The sequence below is a fragment of the Cydia splendana genome, chromosome 13, assembly GCF_910591565.1.
Source record: "Cydia splendana chromosome 13, ilCydSple1.2, whole genome shotgun sequence".
Classification (NCBI taxonomy): domain Eukaryota; kingdom Metazoa; phylum Arthropoda; class Insecta; order Lepidoptera; family Tortricidae; genus Cydia; species Cydia splendana.
In genome coordinates, this window is record NC_085972.1 from 7,451,320 (window position 1) to 7,475,959 (window position 24,640).

At 35.9% G+C, this 24,640-nt stretch overlaps 1 protein-coding gene and 1 long non-coding RNA gene across 2 annotated transcripts in view; one reads left to right on the forward strand and one right to left on the reverse strand.

Annotated features, from left to right (window-relative positions):
* LOC134796436 (uncharacterized) overlaps positions 1-24,640 on the reverse strand; it is a 266,691-nt gene that overhangs the window by 85,436 nt on the left and 156,615 nt on the right. The window lies entirely within an intron of this gene.
* The window catches only part of LOC134796336 (uncharacterized), a 127,812-nt gene that overhangs the window by 67,162 nt on the left and 36,010 nt on the right, over positions 1-24,640 (forward strand). Inside the window, exons 19-22 of the mRNA XM_063768476.1 lie at positions 5,778-5,868; positions 16,462-16,554; positions 17,761-17,877; positions 18,721-18,840. Of these exons, the coding sequence (XP_063624546.1) occupies positions 5,778-5,868; positions 16,462-16,554; positions 17,761-17,877; positions 18,721-18,840 (421 nt within the window). The remainder of the gene's footprint in view (positions 1-5,777; positions 5,869-16,461; positions 16,555-17,760; positions 17,878-18,720; positions 18,841-24,640) is intronic.

Genomic DNA, 24,640 nt, shown 5'->3' on the forward strand with positions numbered 1-24,640 from the left:
TTGTTATATTCGGAATTATGTGGTTCGGAATTTAAAAAATCGCCGGTTTTACTATTCGGAAATATAAAACTTCGTGATTTTCATCGTTCGGTAATTACGACAATCGGAATTATAGCTAGTTTGTTAGTGCACGACACCTTGCACTTTGTGACTATGCGCTGAAACTTGGCACAGTTGATTCTTAGCTGGTCATGAGCAGATACAGACCGGGAGACCTCGAGAGCCACGTCTCATTTAGTGGGGGGGAGGGGGGGAAGTTCGACGCCGCCGCGCTTCACTTGGAGCAACATTTATCTAAAACTATACCTATTAGGGAATGTAATATATCATTTTCGGATAAATTAAGGATGAGGAATCTAGTTTTGGAACAAAAACAATGCACTTTCTAACAAAAAAAAAGCATAAAGTAGAAAAGACTAAAAAACGTATTTTTGATTTTTTCATAATTACCAATTTTTTTTTAAAGTATAGCAGGAATCTGAAAACAAAAAATACAGTCGTAAAGCTACACTTATTACGTTTAAGAAAATATATAGTATAATACACAAAACTGTTGATAAATGGGAGATAAAAAATAATATTAAGCGTGGGCCAGAGTGATCTCAATACAAAATATTATGAATGTGGGAAAGTTACTTATAATTTGTTCTACAATCGTTTATTTTTTAATAATTTCGTAAATAACTCGTAAACGGTAGCCCACAGCAAAAAAATATCTTTTACGTAAATAATCTGTTTAAGATTTCTTATAAAATAAGTGCTCCTTTTTTTCGCTAAGGTCAATATTAAAAAAAATATTGAAGGGAGAAAATAAATACTAAGGTCCTCTTTTTTAGTCATTCGTAAATAACTCGTAAAGGATGTCCAATAGCAAAAAATATTTTAACACAAGAATAATTAGCATAAAATTTTCTACAAAAAAGGTTATTCAAACTTTTTCGCTAGGATCAATATTTAAAAAGGGGACCTTAGAATTTATTTTCTCTCTTTAATATCGTTTTTAATATTGATCCTAGCGAAAAAGTTCGAATGACCTTTTTTGTAGGAAATTTTATGCAAATTATTCATGTACTAAAAATTGTTTTGCTATTGGCCTTCGTTTACGAGTTATTTACGAATGACTAAAAAAGGGGACCTAAGTATTTATTTTCTCCCTTCAATATTTTTTTTAATATTGATGGTACCGAAAAACAGTAGTACTTATTTTATAAGAAATCTGAAACAGATTATTTACGTAACAGATATTTTTTTGCTGTGGGCTACCGTTTACGAGTTATTTACGAAAAACAAGAAAAATAAACGATTGTAGAACAAATTATAAGTAACTTTCCCACATTCATCATATTTTGTATTGAGATCACTCTGACCCACGCTTAATATTATTTTTTATCTCCCATTTATCAACAGTTTTGTATATTAAACTATATATTTTCTTAAACGTAATAAGTGTAGCTTTACGACTGTATTTTTTGTTTTCAGATTCCTGCTATACTTTAAAAAAAAATTGGTAATTATGAAAAAATCAAAAATACGTTTTTTAGTCTTTTCTACTTTATGCTTTTTTTTTGTTAGAAAGTGCATTGTTTTTGTTCCAAAACTAGATTCCTCATCCTTAATTTATCCGAAAATGATATATTACATTCCCTAATAGGTATAGTTTTAGAGAAATGTTGCTCCAAGTGAAGCGCGGCGGCGTCGAACTTCCCCCCTCCCCCCACTAAATGAGACATGGCTCTCGAGGTCTCCCGGTCTGTATCTGCTCAAGACCAGCTAAGAATCAACTGTGCCAAGTTTCAGCGCATAGTCTCAAAGTGCAAGGTCCCCATACAACGGTGTGCAGTAACAAAGCACCTGTTATGATGGGTCGAGCATTTAAAAATCAGAATAATAAAATTCGATATTTTAAAATTCGGCATAAAATATTTCGGAATTATGTAGTGTACCCGATTCTAACGTGCATGTGTATGTAAATTCAAAATAACATCTCATTTTGTTATCATTTGCGCCTGCATTTCGCTTGTACTCGTCCTTACTTATATTGGCACGAGCGAGACGGACGGGTGAATGATGATAAGACGGAGTAAAAATGTAAGTTTGAATTGGCATTCAAGTAACAATAATATTATATTATAGAACGTGTTATTGCATTAGAGAATTTGCTAGTGAAACTAGCTGTATGATTTGGCCTCTAGCCAGGGCGAAACTAACTACCTACTTGAGGACGATATTTGCAAGTCATAAAGTTATATCACTTACTACTAGATGGCGCATATTAATGATATTATATTTTATGAAGATACTAGCTTTTGCCCGCGACTTCATCTGCGTGGAATGATGATAATGATTGATAAAAACCGGCCAAGTACGAGTCGGACTCGCGCACGAAGGGTTCCCTACCACACAAAAAACGGCAAATAAAATCACGTTTGTTGCATGGGAGCCCCACTTAAATATTTATTATATTTTATTTTAAGTATTTGTTCTTATAGCGGCAACAGAAATACATCACCTGTGAAAATTTCATCTGCCTAGCTATCACGGTTCATGAGATACAGCCTGGTGACAGACAGACAGACGGATAGACAGACGGACAGACAGACAGACAGACAGACAGACAGACAGACAGACAGACAGACAGACAGACAGACAGACAGACAGACAGACGGACGGACGGACGGACGGACGGACGGACGGACGGACGGACGGACGGACGGACGGACGGACGGACGGACGGACGGACGGACGGACGGACGGACGGACGGACGGATGGACGGACAGACAGACAGACAGACAGACAGACAGACAGACAGACAGTATGTATGTATGTATGTAGTAGGGTTTGTAAGGAATGGATCACAGCCTGTAATTTACAGGTATCAATATACTGATACACATTTAAAAAAAAACAATTCATTTACGTTTTAAATACATATCTTTCTAAAATTACACAAAAGAAGGATAGGTATTTCAGTAAATTAGTTCGGGCTCGGATCGGTGTAGCATAAGCCAGCCTTAACAAGCACCTTGTATGCAGGGCTCGTAAAATGACAATGGTGCTATAAGTATTTTATGATCGTATAAAACAAAGAGTTTTCTCGCGTTGAATACTTTATACTTTATGTCAACCGACTTCCTAAAAACCGGTCAAGTGCGAGTCGGTCCAAGGGTTCCGTACATAAGTCCGGCCCCCGCTTGACTGCACATTTCTAATAGGTTTTCCTGTGATCTAGTACCCTAAAAAAGACTCACAGGCATATTCGGATTTCGAGATAATCACAAGATCTTGAGACGATTTAGAGATCAACTAGATCTACATTAGATATCGACTAGATGTGACTTCGATATCTAAGTCATAACTTGTCGAAATCGTTCAAGAGGACCTCCAGAATCGCGGAAACGTCAAATTTGACATATCTATCTTACAAATATCTTTAAATTATCCGTATCGTAACTTGTTGAAGTCTAGTAGAAATCTAATTCATTTTCCGAATCGAGCCGAATATGCACAATTGCACATTATGTTTCTTATTTTAACCTTTTCACCGCCACGTCACTGAAGTAATAAAGTGTCATCAACGCCAAGCCACAAATTGCATGTAAACAACCCGTATGACATATGAAGTCGTGGCGTATCGGGCACAAAATGTACTGACTTTATATCAAGTCCATGGCGGCGAAAATGTCAACAATTAACAAATTCTGTTCTTATTGAACGAATTAGGACGGTTCAAATTACCATTACTTTGCCATTACCATTATCAATTTACCAGTAGGTAGGTATTTCAAACAAACTTATTTAATGGAGTTAGTAGGACATTAGATTGCTCGTAATTTGATGACCAAATGCCCCAAATGGCAAACACAATGTGCCTACGCCTGTGTTAGAAGATGGCATATCTCGGTGGCTATGTACTCCCATTATGTTAAAGTTTCATCAGAAAAGTTCACAATAGTATTAGCCAACCGTTACTAAATCGTCTCTCTTAGATAGTTCTTTCATGTCCGAAGTGTGTCGAAATGTTGTTCATGTCTGACGTCTCTTTGGATAGTACGAAATGCTTCTATCAATAAGTACCTCACTTGCGCCTAAGATGGCCCATCGTTATATTATTATTTATTTTTCTATTTTTTAATATGAACTATTATGAACTTGGCTTGTCTATGGTACTCGCGAACATAGAAGAACAAAAGGTTGCCTAACCTTAAGAATCGGGCTATCTTAGGCGAAACCTTATTTGTGTCCAACTGTACCAAGCCATAGAACGTGATGCTGTGGATTTGTGGTTCTTTATAAGCTGATTTATCTAAATCGTTGGAGACTCGCAAAATCCACAGCTCACAGTAAATTTTACTCAATTCTTAGACTATATTATTGTCTAAGTGCACTCAAGTTCCAAGCAGCTCTCAAGGCAGATTTTAAGTATTATTGAATACCTTTTCAAGTGATTTGGGTCTTAGCGCTGACTATGAATATAGGAGTAAAGTAGGTACCTTTTATAGAAAATATAAAAGCCCTCTAAAACCAGAATTGTAAACGATTAATTATTGTAATATTTGTAATGCTATTAAATCAACTGTTCTTTTTAAAAGGAGGCTTGAAGAGTTATTTGAATAAAAGTCTATAGTCTAGTTATAGTCACGTTCGTATTTGATAATAAAAGGTATAGGGATTGTAAAATTATAAATCAAAAATGTTATCTATCTATCTATTTAGTAAAATATCCAAAAAAATTAACTGACATACTCACAGTCTTTTTAAAGAAATATTTTCCAATGACATTGTTATCATATTTATTATATATCAGATATTGTAGTGTATTAAACATATTATGTTCATGGCCAAAAGTAATTAACTAATTAAAACCAATTTTTTTTTTAACTTGTAATGTGATTTTTAGGGTTCCGTAGCCAAATGACAAAAAACCCTTATGGATTCGTCATGTCTGTCTGTCTGTTTGTCCGTCCGTATGTCACAGCCACTTTTTTCCGAAACTAAAAGAACTATACTGTTGAAACTTGGTAAGTAGATGTATTCTAGCTGTGAACCGCATTAAGATTTTCACACAAAAATAGAAAAAAAAAACAATAAATTTTGGGGGTTCCTAATCCCATACTTAGAACTGAAACATATTTCTTTTGTTTCATCAAACCCATACGGAGAGGTCTTCAAAAATGATATTGAGGTTTCTAATATCATTTTTTTCTAAACTGAATAGTTTGCGCGAGAGACACTTCCAAAGTGGTAAAATGTGTGTGTAAAAAAATATAATGTACATTACCATGCAAACTTCCACCGAAAATTGGTTTGAACGAGATCTAGTAAGTAGTTTTTTTTTTAATACGTCATAACATAAATCGTAAACCGCAATTTTATTATGTTACTTGCTGCTACGGAACCCTTCATGGGCGAGTTCGACTCGCACATAGCCGCTTTTTTAATAACGATTATATGTATTTCATACATTAGCTTGGAATTCGATCTGTGTCATTTTTCCTTTCTTTCTCGTGGAATGGATATCAAAAATAAAATATCCTACCACACGGTTTCGTGGAAATTAGCCAAGAAATAATCAAAACAAACAACCGATTACTGATGTCGCTGGAAAGTTTCGAAAGTTGCGAAATTCGTACAAAGGAACTCATCATATTTTTGTCATCATAGATTGAAACTTTCCGTTTCAATTTTTTCCATAATAATTTGAGAAATATTATCCTGTACTACAGTGTCATAATATTAACTGGTATGGATATAGTACCTAGATATTTGTTGTCTACAGAGGGAGATATATCCACGGGACAACACCAATAATCCCACTACACCAGACGAGTGTTTTGAAGCCGAAGACCGCAAGAGAGCCAAATTGCAAGGTAATATTCCTCGTACAAATTTTTCTTCAATGGAAGTCCAAAGAAGTCAAAACACAAGTTCGTTTGAGAACATTATATATTGAGAATTAAATTGGCACGGTTTGCGCCGTATTTCACTTGACGTAACTTATTGTTAGCACACACAACGACCACTTTCGACACAGCACTTTTCCGTGACCATCACTGCAAGGTTGTTTACCCATTTAGTGGGGAATAATAAATTAAATAAGTCTTTATTCAAACTTTGGTGAGTTTTAGAAAGTTTGCAGTGAAAACTAGTGACATATCGCTGCCCCAATATTACAGGGTTCTATGTTACATTTTCAAGATAGTTGAAATTCGACTTAATGTCACTATGGCAATGTTCAAATTTCAGTTCGATAAAAGTGAAACAACATAGAAACATAGAACCCTGTAATATTGGGGCAGCGATATGTGCCTGCTGGCGAAGTTCATTTCAATATATCTAGAGTTAACATATACAAATTGACTTGAGCACAATGATAAGTAGGTATCCTGGTTTAAGTATTTTCCCGAAACTCAAATCATAAAAAAGCGCCCTCCCGATTGACCCCTAACTTAAGTGAATTTTATCTCCAAAAAATATACTTAAGAAGTTGTTTAACTTTTTCCTCCTTTTTGGCATAATTTTTCGAACTTATAGCTTTATATTCCTATAAAGCTGGAATTGAATATGAATTGGATGGGCATATTTTAGCATGGTCACTAATAGGCGCGACTCTTTGAAAGTTCATTTTTAGAGAGTACGAACTACCATGGCCGTGGAACGTTCACTGATATTATAATACAACCTGTATTCAAGTTACTTATAATTTACAGATACCTACATAAAGTCAAAAATTATTAACAGATTCTGCACTCGCCTAAAAAGTGAACCAATGGGATAATATAACGTCCGCCTCACTTTTACGTTAAAAGCTTTATGGCACTAGGTCATCACCAGCACTTTTAGCAGCAGACATTCTGCTCATTGCATGGCTTTGAAAATTCGGAGCGCGTATTGTGCCTGCAGAACAAAAGTTATATTTAGCTAGCTAGCTAGTGAGACTGAGCGTTGTAATCGTTATAAACTCCTTAGTTGTTTTTTAGAAAACATGCATTAGCTAATATATACACAGCCATTGATAAAATAGGACAATAAATACGAAATAGGACAGTTTGAAGTTAACGTGATGCCAAAAATTTAATTCATGCCCGACTTTATCGTGATGGGAAAAGTTGCTGTAGGCGTATTGTGGGCGGCTATATAACCACATGATAAAATAACCGTCACTTTTTAACACTGCGGGTTAGTAAGTGACGGACACCATTTTATCACGCTGTCACGTAGACCAGAATCATCATATCCGTACAGGTGTCTGATCGATATAGACCAGCGCCATCTCGTGATTTAATTTATTACTGGCTTGCCAGCTCCCTCCCTCGTAGTCGCTCACCCATGGCCTCCTAATAGGAGCTTCTCGAAAAATTGAATTACTTCCAAGTTAATGAGGTGTTGTTTTGTGAGGGCCAGAATGTTACAGAAACGGTACTTCATCATAATTTACCTTGCTATAAGTAAACATTTTAGACGTTATTACCTCTTAGTAACTTTACTGTACCTATCTCAATTATAGCACTTAGGGTGATGAAACTTGTGTCTGTTTCGGAAGTTCTATTCTTAGCATAGAAAAATATGTAAGAATAGAGTACTAACTCCATACATCAGTTTTCTTCCCAAAACGCGGGTATTTTTCGTATTCGACATCTAGCGTTAAGTAGTGGATTTATCAGTATTGGTCAACAATTATCAGCTAATATTATCACCAGATTCACTCTAGAACTCTATTTTCAACTCCTTCTGCTTGTAATAATATTAGTTGTAAATTATTTTAGAGTTCCCCCACATATGTCAACGCGGAATCGGCAAAATCCGACAGGAAATGGCTTTACGTCAGCGCAATAAGAGCAAAAAAGGCGTCGACGGCTTTTTCGCTCTTAATGCGCGGATATAAAGCTTTTTTCTATTGGATTTTGCCGAATGCGCGTTGATATATCTGGTGAGACCCTTAGCAATATATTTTTCGTCAGTCGCGACAATCGTGACATCTTATTCTGGCAGTTTCTGGAGTCCGACCACATTTCTTTTTTTTTAATTTTTGTACCACTTTTTTGCCATGTGCTCAAAATTTGCCAAGTTAAGCCGCGGCCAACCAAGAGCGGTTGAAGCTACTAAAAGTCAGGTACCCTTACAGAGTTGGTATTTTCTATATTTTTTATCAGGTAGGGTTTCATGCAATCGGCCACCGGACTAGGACTTGAATAATACAGTTGTGCTCGAGGCGCCTCTACGGCCGTAAAAGTGGCGGATTGGAACCGATCTGACGTTATTACAAGCTAGAGGAGGCACAGTATCATACATTTTATTTACAGAAGGTTAAGAGTTACCTCATACCATTCGCTCACACTGTTACCTGTACATTGGTCGACCTTATGCCTTTAGTAATAAGGTCCACCGATGGACAGTTAAGAGTGTCGCTGTTTGTACAAAAAACTATTGTCGTTATTCATAAACACTACAAGCCTTAATTAGCCATTAATCGTTTGTCTTAATCTGTCAATTTGACTTATGTGCTTATGAGAAAGGGATACAATATAAATTAAATAATTGAGGCTTGTAAAATTTTATGTATAATGGGGTATATCATTGCTTACATCCAACTTATATTTGAAATTAATTACAATTATTAAATTTGTTGTGTTCGAAATATCTGAAAGTGAGAAATTAATAAAAGTAAACTATATCACAGTACGGCTTCTTAGCTTTAATATAAAAATAAAAGTATTAAAACTAATATGTACCTATCTAACTTTTAAATGTACATAAAAGGAAATTTCGTTATTAAACAGAGAGTAGTTTCTGTGTTTAAACAATCATAATATTCTGATTACGTATGACATTTCATGTGGCAGTTGAAATTTTAAATCGCAAAGAGCTATACTCTGTATCTTTAGGTGTTTAAATAAAAGCAAACAAAATCTACCCTCAAATGGCTCCTTAAGCCAGTTGAGGGTAGATGAAAACATTACATGATCAAATAAAGTAGGTTAAAGTCAGGTCGTCCAGTGACAGATCCAAGCGGTTTTGTATTTGGTAGGTTATCCAATAAATGTTCTAACCACCCGAAAATGGACAAATTGTTTGTTTACTTTTATTTAAATACCTACCTAAAGGTACAGACTATAGAATGTCAAGAAGTGGGTATCACGGGTAAATATTTAATCATCTGTTTGTCACAACTATTATCAAATCCGTGTATACCTTCTGATGCAGCACATTACTGCGGTCTAGTGACATAATGTTTACTTTGTACTGCGCAGCATCTGATTGCATTTCCGCAAATTTAATAACATCTGCAGCGGTATTTGTACAGTCGCCATCAGATATATCGGAGCGGCCGAGGTGCTCAAAAATATCTGAACACGTACTAATAACGCCTTGACAATAGAGGGCGTGTCCAGATATTTTGTGAGCACCTTGGCTGCACCGATAGATTTGATGACAACTGTACGAGCAGATTATAAAATATGAGTTCCAGAGACTTGACGCTACAAAGTGTTTGTAAGATCATAGAGAAAAAATAGATGGAGTGCTGAGCTCCATACATCAGGTTTTAGTACCAAAATGACTATTATTTTCGTAGTCGACATCTAGCATCGAGTAGCGGAATTATCAGTACTGCTACTTGACAATCGATGTACCACCGACCGAAAATTCTATGCTCAACAATTTTTAACTAATATTATAACCTGATTAACCGGAAATCTATTTACAACTCCTTCCGCTTTTAATATTAGTTGTAAATTGTTGTTCGATACATAACAATTTTCGCGAGTCGCGACATCAGAGCATTCTAATAGCAAAGACATATGTAACTTCGTATAAGACGAATAAAGTCTAAGGAAAAAACGTGCCTCGGAATTCAAGTAAAAGTCATTCTCGAATAGATGCCGCACACACCTTTAGCCTATACTCGGCTAGATGGCGTGACGACACCGTTTCATATTTAACAATTTTAACACATAGATATCAGTGAATGAACATGGATCAAAATGATATAAAAATAATAAAATCATTTATCCATATATATAATTGACCGAAGCGAAGCGAAGGTCTACGTTTTGACTCGGGCATTTTGCTTTCGTATGTCCGGATGTTCTCCTCTACAGGTCGCAATTCTTAACCGATTCTCGTGAAATTTTGTGACCGAATTTTATGACTAAATAAAATTTTTTTGTCAATCCGGTTTTTGGAAATTTTTAAAAATGGCGGAGTCGTGATACCTGGCGCCTAAACAAATAGTCGTATCGATATCATAAGACTTTTTTCTTTTTGAAACATGTTTACAGAGTTAATAGCAAAAAATGCAGAAAAAAATTATCGCTGGTTTAGGCGGTATTTAGATATTTAATTTTAACTAATTTTAATTTGAGAAGGAGTAGCTAAATTTCGTCAACCCATCTAAGAACTATTTGGCTCAGTTTGTAAACGTTCGCTTTTTCTGTTTGCACAGAGGGTCTGGGTTCGATCCCCAGTAATTGTATGCTGGGATATTATAAGTATTATAACTTTTTGTATTTTTTTACACATAAATTTCGTATTGTTTTTCTTTAATTTACTATACACCGTGTTTTTATTGAATTCCGTTAACTTCGGGGTATAGTTAAGTACGTTTATAAGAACTAAATGGCATAGTTAATTTTCAAAAAAAAAAAAATTTTTTGTTTTCTTTTTTGTTTTCTTTTTTGTTTTTTTTTTGTTTAAAAAGTAATTAAATGTAGCATATAGCGTTGTTGTAACACGGGCATTACATTTAACTCAACCAAACAATTTAAATCTGTGACATATCAATGTCATTTCGTACATCAATCGACCGAGATTGTACTTAAGTTTAGTAGCAAATGTATGAACTCATTCTAAACACTAATCAATATGTAAGCCGGCCCTAAGGCAAGTGTACACGCTTGTAGAGGCCTTATAGTAAAAAAATAAATTATGGATTATCTCCGAAATGGACTTAATTAGAACATCGGTGTCTTTGAGAAAGTTACTTGATTTAAGCTCAGGAATGCACCCTTGAAATTAACGGAAATCAAAAAAAACACGGTGTATTTAAAGCTCTTAGCACCATGTTATTTCAAGCTCTGCTCGCGAGGTCTACAGCTCACAGAGCCACTAGTTTTTTTGATAACTTTATACGTTTTCATTTTGAGTTTTAGTCGTGTGTCGATAGATGGCAGTAAATTTACAGTGATTACAAAATTTACAATGACAGGACCCCTCTATACTATCTATTCTTTTTGCTAATAGTATCATGTAGCGGTAGGTACTGATAATTCCGCTACTCGATGCTAGATGTCGACTGCGAAAATAATAGTCGTTTTGGTACCAAAACGGATGTATGGAGTGAGCACTCTATTCTTACTATATTTCTCTATAGTAAGATGTAGGCCTTTAGATTCTAAGTTTAAATTGGTGAAACTTGTTTTGTTATTGTTATGCTTATGACATGTACGAACTTGTTACGAGTCGTAGTTAGTGACAAGCGATCGTAACATCAATAATAATTTACAATGTACCGTTGTTATGGCTTTTGTTAAAGGTCAAATAGTTCTTGTTCTGTTTAAATTCCAATCATGCTTTAAGACGAATAGCGCAAAGTTTATAATTTATTGGCTGCCGAAGCCGCAGCTCTGCGGCTGGATTGTTTCTAATAAATTAGTTGGCATGTTTTATGATGGCCTACCGAAAACAGAAATTCCCAAATTGCAGGTATCTTTCTCTTTTACTCCAATGAAAGCGTAATGAATGAGAGAGAGATGCCCGCAATTTGCGAACTTCGACTTTCGCGGTTATAGCCCAGATCACGCCATGCCTCTCGGTCTTAAGGGGCCCGCTGATTAACAGTCCGCCGCACGGTATCGGCCTGTCAGTTGTTTGGAACTGTCAAAATTTTGTTCTAACTGACAGGCCGATACCGTCCGGCGGACTGTTAATCAGTGGGCCCCTTTACGATAGCTCTCGCTAGTTGCCATGGCCGAAGTTGAGGTATTTTTAGGGTTCCGTACCCAAAGGGTAAAACGGGACCCTATTACTAAGACTCCGCTGTCCGTCCGTCCGTCCGTCCGTCTGTCACCAGGCTGTATCTCACGAACCGTGATAGCTAGACAGTTGAAATTTTCACAGATGATATATTTATGTTGCCGCTATAACAACAAATACTAAAAACAGAATAAAATAAAGATTTAAGTGGGGATCCCATACAACAAACGTGATTTTTGACCGAAGTTAAGCAACGTCGGGTGGGGTCAGTACTTGGATGGGTGACCGTTGTTTTTTTTGCCGTTTTTTGCCACTTTTTTGCCGTTTTTTGCATTATGGTACGGAACCCTTCGTGCGCGAGTCTGACTCGCACTTGCCCGGTTTTTTTGTTTTAAGCAACTACGTCGTTCCAGGCTTCCAGCGGTACCTAGGCTGTCCAATCGGGCGTCTCCCATTTGTTTATAAATGTAAAAAAAAAATTAACTGAAATATAAGGAAATATAATGATCAAGTGACTTATGAAATACGACGTCCTTTATGGAAAAGTGATCAAACAAATTTTGCTTGTTTATTGAAAAGCATATTTTACGAATCTGTGAGCGTATATTAATTGAGATTAATTGCCTACATAAGAAATAAATTATAATTTATGAGACCTTCACGATCCTTTAATTTACTTTGGATCAAACGAATCAAATGTACTGATATTCTTATTTCCAATTTGAATCAATTTCCAGATTTAAATTTGAGAAATGAAATGTTTGTTCTGTCTTGCTTTTTGAAGAATGACTAATAATTTAACAAACGTTGCTAAATTATGCATTGTGTTTATTATTACACTACTGTCAGGATTTAGAAATAATCTTACAAACAACACACAGTTTTTAACACAGATAATCGCAAACTTGATTTACTAAATTAAAAAAAGTACCTATTCATCGTTAACAAAATGCACTACTTTGAATTTCAGTGTGGTACATGAATTTTTTTTAGGCCAATATGAATTGTGTATCAAATCATTCGTTGATTTCGACGAATTATTTGCAATTAATCAGTGTTTTAAAATTACGTGAACGGAATAGGGTCAAACAGATCACTGTGTTATGTCTTTCCTGTAGACATACACAAGAGTTAAGGGCTATAAAGGTTAATTTTCTTATTTAACCCTTATCCACGTGAAAAGGTCCTCCTTTTATTTAAAGAACTATGATAAAATCATTACTTACATGCCCACAAGCTGTTAACTATTGCCCACAGGAGAGAAAACTAGTGTGTTATCGCGAACAGCACATTTTTCTCTCCTGTGGGCAATAGTTAACAGCTTGTGGGCATGTAAGCAATGATTTTATCACAGTTCTCTAAATAAAAGGAGGACCTTTTCACGTGGATAAGGGTTAAATAAGAAAATTAACCTTTATAGCCCTTAACTCTTGTGTATGTCTACAGGAAAGACATAACACAGTGATCTGTTTGACCCAATAAGCTACGGCGGTATTTAAAATCCCCCATCAACATTTTATTTCGTAATGGCAAGAGTGTTGTAAAAACGTCCCATACAGTTCATTTATTTTACTAAATAAATTATACGTAAGTACCGTCGTAACGAATTCAAATAAAAGCTTTTAGTCGCTTACACCATTCACTAACGCGGGGTTAACCGGTTAAACCTGGAGTTAAAATGGTTACCAGTACAATGTGACACTGGGTTAACGGGTTAACCGGTTAACCCCGGGTTAGAGGGATGGTGCACGTGGCGCTTAGAATAATTAAAACTGGTTTAATTATTTTAAGGTATGATGTAAAGCATTGTAGAAAATTATTTTGTGCCCATATTAAAAGAAAAAGCCAGAAACCATTTAAATAAAACTTGAATTAAATAATAATAAAAAAAATCTTTCGTTGAATGATGTACAGGCAGCAGCAGAAAGTGATCTTACATTTGCTGTTAATTCTTCTAATATCAAAGTTTTGTTTATTATTTTGAACACTAACTCTCAGTTAATTAAATGTGTCATCAAATAAATGCTACGGCAGATGTGTTTTCTTTTTAATAATAGGTGTCTTTATTAACGGTTTACCGTCTTGAATACCTATCCACTTTTTGCGTTTTCTCAACGTTAGATAACGGTCATTATCTGAAAGCACTTAACGAACTTGTCAAACATAACTTAAGCCTTGCAAGTACCGAGCTTTAAACTTTTGTCAAAATGAAAATTCTAAAACACAAGAATTGGCCTAGGTGATTACGGGGTATTATTCTGGTGATCTTAGGTATCATTTTGTAAAATGTTACGGACCTACACTTTTAATTTCACCTTTCAATAGCTACGTAACAAAGACGTGGTTTATTTGCTAATACAGAAGTTCTTATTTCACTTGTGATTTCTTTACTTAAGTGCTGTTCTTTTATACGACTTCTTATTTATTACTCTTACTCGTAAGATGTTGTGCAATATAAACGAGCTTTGTGTAAGTAAAATTTATGATTCGCACACTGACACTGAAATCTACACGGTTAGCAGAGCAACAAATTTAAGTAAATTTAATGTGCAACTGCTTATTATGTACTTACGTATTTAAGTAAAACATGTACGATACATCACACTGAAGACGCATTTTCTGGCAGGACTGCTTCCTCCTTTTAGTGTTTTTCCGGTTGCATTTCAAAGGAGCCCGGGGTCGCAACTTTTAAATTGAAGCTCCGTGCTATGATATTTTATATGTAGATGTGTTATACACGTTCCAAAATTGAAGCACTCACCTCGTGTCATGTGTACGAGTTTGTCTCAGTCTGCCTGACGCAAGCGCGAAGGTGTACACCGGTTAATGCTTTTCCACAAATAACGTGTATTAAGCAACAAAATGCTGACCTGCGTTATGTTGAAATGCTCAAATTATCCGCGGAAGCGCAAAAAAATTGACGGCGTCACATATCATTGGTAAGTAAAAGCTGAAATAACCCGTTTTTCTTCGGTTTAATCTTGAATTAAATAAACCCAGCCGCCATTTTCGCCGGCTGACAGAACGAGATAAGTTTATGTTCTCATCAGCGAGAATGACAAGGACGCACCAACTGCGTACATAGATTATCATAGCAGACGCGTCATGGTAAGTTGCATTCGTTGTTTGGTGCTTGTCGTACAAATAAAAGAAATATACTTAAATTTCAATTTTAATATTGAAGTTTTTTACTGCCATATTATTGTCCGGGTCGCGTCAATTAAGTAAATAGGTATATTGCTGTTTATACAAAGATTACTACAAAATTAGTATTTATTGTCAGGCATTTCATTTTCTCACACAGTAACAATTATTAATAACATAAAATTGTTAGTAAAATAAAGGATTTTGTTGTTATTGAGTTTGCTTTTTGTCAAAATGTTTCTATAGTATAAGAAAAATTATGAATAAAGAGTATAATATAATATCTTTTATTTACATAACTAAATATGAAAACTTTTTACTTCGGTAGCGAGTACATTACTACATACAACTGCATTAAAATGATTTGCACCTTCTGTCAAACATCTTAGTCTTTGATATTTTTTTTCTTAATAAGTTTTACGCTTCGCGCCTTATTCACTGTTTGCCGTCGTGTTATGGTGGTATCACTGATTTACCAAATTCACGCGCAAGTGACAAACACTAGCCGTCTCTTTTTTGGTTAGGTATTCTTTTAATTGTGCCGTCTCTTTTACGCATTTGCGTATGAAGTTGTAAACAAATTGTAACTAATGCTGCCGTGTCGTTGGCAGCATTGGTTGGCATCATTTTTTTCGCTTGATATGTTAGTGTATGGCTTATCTACATATAAAATATCATAGGCTCCGTGTTCGACTCCGTGGCCCATTGAATAGAATAGAATATAATAGACTACATTTATTTACGTCGCATCATGGTTGGTAACATAAGAGAGTATAAAAGGAACGGACGAAAAAAGGACCCCCACTCACTCACTCACTGGTACTCACTCATTGGTATGTAGGCACGACGCCTTGCCGCCAGCCCAGACTGTTCATATGACAGGTCTATTGAAATGTGGCGCCCCGCTGTCTGCGGCAAATCGCGGGATCATTGTGTGAACCGCCTAAGGTGAATAAAAAACTCGGACAAGTGCGAGACGGACTCGCCCACCGAGGGTTCCGTTTTTAGTATTTGTTGTTATAGCGGCAACAGAAATACATCATCTGTGAAAATTTCAACTGTCTAGCTATCACGGAGCTATAGTGGAGTCTTAGTAATAGGGTCCCGTTTTTACCCTTTGGGTACGGAACCCTAAAAATGCAACTGACCGAAAGGGACCACTCGTTTACTTGTCAATTTAGGTCGCAAAATAATTTAGATAGGTCTGTTTTTTTTTCAAACTGAGTTGTTCGCGTTCGTAGGTAGTATGGTATTATTCTAATTTTAATTGAAGAGCTTACATGTTACGCCGGGGCGTCACTTTAATTACTAATCTATTTAATATAACTATAACTCTTTCGTTGCAGAAAATATATGCGAATGTAAATTTGAGTTGAAGTATATTCCACCGGTAAAACCTCTTCGACGGCCGTTGTCCAAACCGGGTTCTCCAGAAATAGGTAAGAAACTTTAGTGTATTTATTATTAGTAGGAAGGAATCTGGTTAACAATTGTATTCTAATCTCACTTAATTACTTTATTCCACGTACGTATACGTACATAAATGTACATATTTATATATCACATTGTAGAGATAAAACGTATTTATCGGATGAAAGAGGAAACTATGTACACATGACCTATAACTATTGTCTCAGGGCGTAAAATTGTACTTCTTCTTCTTCTCTCGTGTCGAGGTATGGTATGGTATCTGACCTGAGGGACGCGACGGTCAGGGCTATCAGCACCGCTGCTTTCTGGGCATCCACTGTTTAGAGTTTTTAGAGGAACCTCGACACGAGAGAAGTAAAATTGTGCTAAGGCAATATTAGGCCCTTATGTCAAACTTCACCCGATGAGGGGTTCTGGTCCGTCACGATAAAAAGAGACTAACTATATAATTGTAAATACCTAAATAAAATGTAAGTTTTTTTTGATACATAATCATAATTTTGACATAGAAACCATGCAATGTAATATTAAAATAACTAGCTAAGATTATATAATTGATGTACCTACCTACTAAAACATTTTTTCAAAGACTAGAAATAAAGGCTTTTCTTTATTTTATTTTATGTCAAACTTTGCAGAGATTTTTCCGACAAACTACAGAGACTAAATGAGAGTACAGATTTTTAAGGGTCGGCAATGTGCATGTAACATCCCTGAGTTGCTGGCATCAATAGGCCAGTTTGACCGCTTACCACCCGTTTGCCACCCACGTGCTATGACAAAAGTCGCCATCATCATTTCAGCCACTTGTCACCTTTGAGGCTAAAGTACGCTGACGATTAATTATGTGTTCATTTTTAACCGACTTCAAAAAAAGAGGAGGTTATGATGTTTCATTTCGCATCTTTCACTCAAAGTGATACGCCTGAACACAAATTGAACCTAAAAAGCAGAATGAATTCGTTAGTGAAACGATTCCACAATGTTGGATATTTTCTTCCGGCATCATTCGCTCGCACTCCGAATTAACAAAAAGCACGCGTGCGTTGTTAAATATGCGGTGCGTGTTAAATAAATAAGAAAATAAAAGTTTGTAAAAATTTGTACGCGATATACTGCCTAATCAAAATACGACAGTAATAAATAAATGATCGATTTCAAATATTTACTCCTTGATAATGTTGTCCAGTAATCATAACTATTACCTACAACAGTGACTTTGCCTGCACCGTTGACGAGAGTTTGCGAGTGCTTCGGCAAGACAATAGCAATAGTCCCTACTCATGAAGAGCCTTGCTGCTTACAGTTCAGAAGCATTCCTATAAAAACAGGTATTGTACCTATAAGGCAGGGAGACCGAAGTGAGTTGTGACAGAGGAGAGTTGTGACATCGTTGATTTTTTGGAATCTATTAACTAAAAACAAGGTCGCAATAGAGCGCGTTTGTTAGTTCAAGTTACGAGCTAACAAACGCACACTCTTGCGAGCTCGCTAACAGTCATTAGATTCCGAAAAATCGACAATGTCACAACTCTCCTCTGTCAAAACTCACCTCGGTCTCCCCCACTTCGAGTTTTAGCACAGAATAAATATTAAATACACTTCGTACAAAACCGAAGTTTGACAGCGATTCAGGGACGAATCATACTGTATGGCACTATGCCCTTCGGCTATTTAGGGTTATCAAAATTCAAGTAATTATTTTATCTGTGGTCGTGCACGCAAAGGAACGTCATGTTGTGTCAACCCTAATAATTGTTCGAAGCAATGCTGAGCCGAACGGAGCCGAGAAAGCCCGAAAGGAGGAGTGTCCCCCACTGGTTTTAGTTAATCAATCTGTTTCCGATATGATGCTGATCTGACAGTGTCAAAAGTGCCGTTTTTTGTTGAAGAAATGTCACTTTTGACACTGACATATCCGATCTTTAGCAAATTTTTGACGCATCTTAAAAGTTCGAATCAGGCCGAAAGTCATGTGCATTTACAGATAATTCTTTTCCATCGTATTTTCCCGGAGACGTACGAACGTGTCTTGCTATTTCAGTCAGTCTCGGTACAAAAAGTACTGAGGTTGTGTGAAGTAGCATGACAAATACGAACGTTTCCGAGAAAATACGATGGAAATCAATTATGCACTATATCTGGTGTCAGAGTTTTTGAAATGTGTGATTTAGTGAGATCGCGGAGGCTGACGCTTCGCAACGATGGCAAGGTGACGGCACGATGGAGGATGGTGGTCCGACGCTGGCCACGCCAGAGGAATCGAGTGGCCACTATAGACGCATTAACTTTTGGTAAGTATCTGTCATTTTACAATTTTACAACAAACACAATTAGTTTATGAAATATGTTTTGTTTACATTTTTTAAGTATTAGTCACTCTACGAACTAAATATTTTTATCATTCGCATTCTTTTGGCTCAGACAATAAAAAGTAGCGTTCAAAAATAATAAATGTTGTCAGTTATTCAAAAAAGTTTGTTCATAATTAGGTTTTCCAGTTTTATACAAATCTCTGCTAGAAAGAATTGAAAGAAAATAATAATATGCTAGATTTATCAGTGTAGCTTACAGTACTTTGTGTAGCTGTGTATGTAATCATTCACCTCAACCCTCCTGGCCCCAATTTCACCACGGTGACAGGTGCGACAATTGTAAAATCACTGTTGCTGACGTCACAGGCATCCATGGGCTACGGTTACCACTTACCATCGGGCGGGCCGTATTCCTGTTTGCCACCATCATTGTTTTATTAAAAAAAACTTTATTATATCGGAAAAAAACAGATATTTCTTTTGCGAAGTTTCTGACAATTGTCAAGATTTAGAAGAATTGTAGGTAATTCTTGACAGGTAATGAGTTATATGTCGGAATTTCGTGACAATTGTAGTGTTTCTTGTGACAATTGTCATAAACTTAGCAAGAGAAATATCTGTTTTTTTCGATATAATAAAGTTTTTTTAAATAAAACAATGATGGTGGCAAACAGGAATACGGCCCGCCCGATGGTAAGCGGTAACCGTAGCCCGTGGATGCATGTGACGTCAGCAACAGTGATGTTTTACAATTGTCGCACCTGTCACCGTGGTGAAATTGGAGCCTGGCGATACGTCTATAGATATTTAGTTTGTGTCAAGTGTCAACCCACATCTTCTGTCTACTTGACAATAGACCTTATTTCATCCTATTTGATTATCCTAAAGATAGGATGTTTCCAAATTACTTAGAAGTAGGTACCTATTGCTGGTCAAACCAATTTGTCAGTAAATAGGAACAAACAAAACTATACCCATCCTTTTCTTTTGGGTGCTAGTACTAGTGTAAGACAAAGATAGTATGATTCTCTCTATCTATGTTTGAAATTAGACAGTCCTTTGACATACTATATATAAAATAATGGGAAATAAATTCTATTTATTTAAACAATATAATCAAGAACAGGAATATAAAACTAAAACTAACTAAAGTAATAAAATTTTAAAATTTTACTAAAATATTCAACAAATAATTAAAACAAATAAAATATTTAAAATGTTCAACAAATCAAATGCCAAACCAGTTTAATGATCATTTGGATGCAGACCACGCATTGCAATTTTGGACTAATGACACATTGCATTGCGTGATGCGTTTGCGGTGTAACGTTTGGGAAAGCTTCTAATTAATGAACAAAATGTCGAATCCTATTCAAATGTAAATAGTTTCGATTGTTGATGATATCCGTTAACAATAAAATACATATACATAAAAAATAAGTACAGTCAAAAGTGTAAAAATATGGGTGCACACATCATACTCAAAAATATATGTCCCATTATAGAGGTAGTTCTTATGTCAGCGAATTAAGAACTATGGTACATATTTTTGAGAAGATATGTGCACCCATATTTTTACACTTGACTGTACCTGCAATATTTTTGTCCTTTTCGGTCTTGTTAACTAGTGATATTCTATTAAAATAGGTTTCTATATTATTTGGTACCATTGAGTAATTAAATTATAACATCAAAGTACATATATTATAGAGGTACATCGGTATTTATCGGTATTCATTTTAAGCTCCATTTTATTATTAATTTCATTTCATTCAAACTTACATTTTGATATCAAAATAAAGAGGTGAATCGAATTTATACTGATATCAGACTGACATTTAAGTGATGTCATTCAAATAACGTGCATTTTTCACGTACTTGTCCGTACATGTACATACTATTGGCGCGGGCGAGACGCACGATAACTACAGTTATTTGTTTTGCAAGAGGGCAAAGTTGTTTAACCGCTCATGCTAATATTGATACCAGAGCAAGTGAAAGATTCCAAAATTGAACCACGAGGGTAGCGAGAAGTTCGAAAAATGGAATCTTGAGCGTTGCAAGGGTTTCAAAACACGAGGGTTAAACAAAATATGCCCCCGAGTGAAACACAAAATTTTTCACCACACCAACCCGAAGAAAATATTAACTGTGAAGAAAATATCAAACGGAACCAAATCCAACTGAATGTTATTAAATATTTATCATTCAAAACCATCATTTATAAGTCAATTCTACCAGCAAATATAAGAACAACTCAAAATTTGCATTTCATTACTTTGCCTCACATGTGAATAAAATGCAACTTTGCTATCAGTTTTTGAACAATCAAGAGAACCTTTACCAGTTGGTGTGGTGAAAAATAACAATTATGATACCAATATCATTCTAATCTCAGTGTACCTACGTTATAATTTGCCCGTGCCTCTCGCTTGCGCCTGTACATGTACGGACGGTTACGAACGAAATGCACGCAAGAAAGACGACAAAATGACATATAATTTACATAATTATATAAAAATGTACGTTCGAATTGGCCTCATGGGTATGAACTATTATATAGTGTCCGACCGAAGGTTCGGTTTCGGTTTCGGTTTCGGCCAGTTTCGGCCAAAAAATCATGTTTCGGCTGTAGTTTCGGTTTCGGCCAAAAAACGGCCGAACCTTTCGGCCGGGCCGAAACTTCCGAAATGGTAGGTACTTCGGACAACGACCAAAAGTTGCGGAATAAGTAGTACAACAATATTAATACCTACATATACTGATTCATGTATAGGTACAGAAATTAATTGGTTTATTATAAAACACAATTCCACTAATGAGGGCGCCACTGGACGGTCGACGCATTCTTAAGAGGCTGTCAATACCTAATGTCAATACATATAACGCGCACACTGTCTAATGGTATCGGAGTGAATGAGATAGCACTGTCGCATGTTACTGGGCCCTGGGCAAGAGAATAATATGAAAACTCATCATCTTCTTCGCGTAATCCCGGAATTTTTGCCGTAAGTCAAAAAAATAAAGACATTAGAACCGTTTAATGGTGATTTTAAGCAGGGCCGGATTAAGCATGTCGGGGCCCCCAGGCAGTGCAAGGTTCGGGGCCCCCTACAGTTCATTCTGCATTCAGCATGTTCTGTTGTTCAGTACAGGGAAATAAGTTTGCGTTTTTAATTTCAATCATCAGGCGTTGGTCGAGTATCAGCTCGGCCCGAGTCGAACGATGTCTTTTTCGCTCTTATTCACTCACTTATTCAGTCATTTTTCTATCTACCACTAATGGCAAATTTTAAGCGAGGCTAAAGGCTACGCTCAACTAGGGGGTCATCCATTAATTACATCACATGTTTAGGGGGAGGGAGGGGTCAAGAAAATGTGACATATTGTGACAAGGGGGAGGGGGGAGTCACAAACTTTGTGACGTCACTTTAACTTCATTTGGGTTATAAAATTACTAATATTTCCTTTGTCAAAAATATTTTGATAAAATATTAAATAAATATTTGCCGATTTCGTTGAAGAAATGTGACGTCACACCAGGGGGGAGGGGTTTGCCAAATGTGACCAAGTGGGTCAAAAAACCTAGAAATTCGTGTGACGTAATTAATGGATGACCCCTAGTGCCGCAAAGTTGATTATCTCAATAGTTAATATTTTGCGAGGCTGAACAGTTGACTATTGATTAAAACGAAGAAAAAACCCTTAAAAGTGTCCCCAGTACAGTTTTTCATACGAATGCTCGACCTCACTTTTTACTTTTACCTCAATTTGCCATTGGTTTGTGTTCCACATATCCTCTATTTCAGCTTAGCCTTTGGCCTCGCTGCGCCATGCTCGGCCTGCGGTCTCGCTTTTTAATACAATGGACATTGGTTGGAGTCTGTGCTCAACTACTTATTCTGAAGCTTGAAGCAAGGCTTTGATTTCGCATGAAAGTTCGCCTCACTGGGGCACTTCGGACGTTTAGGCCCAGGTGAAGATCGGTACCCGGCCTTGCAATATTGTTAACAAAAAATTTCGCATAAATTTCGCAAAAAAAATTTGGTTGACCCTGTTACATGTTAGCTTGACTGGTGAATGAATAGAGTTAGACCAAGAAAATTTTGCAATGATTTTGATAGCATACCTACGCAGTGCAACTAGTGCAAATGTTATTTATACGTCATAATTTCATAGAAGTTTTGACGTTTAAAATAACACTTGCACTGCGTACTGCGTGTGTTATCAAAATCGTTGCAGAATTATCTTGGTCTAGCTCTAGTAATTTTCTTAAAAGACTTTCTTTCTTTCTTTCTTTATTTATTCATAACAATAAAATATTGTGTTGAACATAAGCTTAAAATTAATAATTAACACTACATTAAATTAAATTACACGAAATTAAAGCTCAATTTAGTGATCCCAAGCTGGTGATATTAATGAAAGTATAAGTATATATTAAAATTCAAATTGTAATTGTTTTAATTAAAATTGTATAATGTCAAGGAATAAAATGTAAATAAAAATAAATATAATAATAATTTAAAATTGACTAACTAAGATATGAGCAAAAAATAATATCATCACTTTGGTATCGTCATAGAAAAATACAGTCACATTAAAACATAAATCAATTAAAAGACATATATATATATAACAAACTACTATTAACAGCTATCGGCTATAAAGTCAGTTATACAATAGTACGACTTTTTTAATAGATGATTCTTGAGTCTTGCATTGAAAATTTTACTGTTTATAATTGTTTTAAATTCAGTTGGTAATTTATTGTAGAGAAAAACGGCCTGATAACTTGTGGCGTGCTTCATAACGTTAAGCCTCGGGACTACAGAATTTTTTATGTCTTTTCGCCTAGTAGACAGCCTGCTTTCTCTCTCGGTCGTGCTCTCATACTTGTGTAGGTGTTTTACTAAGTCCGTTAAAAGTACAAGTATGTAAAGACACGGTGCGGTAAGGATTCTGAGTTTGATGAAATGGTCTCTGCAAGAAGCCATTTGTGGTATGCGTACAATCGTTCTGATTGCCCTTTTTTGTAATATAAAGGCAGCATTTACATTATAGTTATAGCTGTTGCCCCATAATTTGATGCTATAACGAAGCTTTGCTTCTATAAGAGCGTGATATACCATTTTTAGTTGTGCGGTATTTATAGAATCTCGCAGACAGCGTAAGGCATAACAAGAGGAACTAATTGTATTGCTCAGTGCCTGCATTTCGTGCTTCCAGTTAAGTTGTGCGTCAATATAGACCCCCAACAATTTAACAACATCAGCTTGCATAATTTTGTTGCCGTTTAAACTTATTAACTGCTTAAGTAACATCAATTTCAAGGACATTGGGTGTTGACAGCCCCATCATATTTGTGTAAAAGCGGTTTTATGACATTTTTTCAACGATTTTAACAAGTCTACAAAAGTTTCGGTTTCGGTTTCGGTTTCGGCCGAAACTAGAGCCAAAGCCGAACATTCGGTTTCGGTTTCGGTTTCGGCAAAAAAACATGTTTCGGTCGGACACTACTATTATATAATCTGTGCTCTCTGTGGTAACAACTATCCGTTATAGGAGAGCTCATTTACGCCGGTTTACCTCAAATTTTTGGTTCACCTACATTTTAATTAATCCTGGCCATTTTCACTAGTTTCAACAATAAGCTAAAGTTTCATTTTCATAATGCAGAATGCTAAATTGATTAATTTGCGGGCAACTGAACTGAATTTACTCGAAACCCTTTGGGGCTTCACCGATATTTGCTTTTTGAAATTGAGCCTTATTTTGT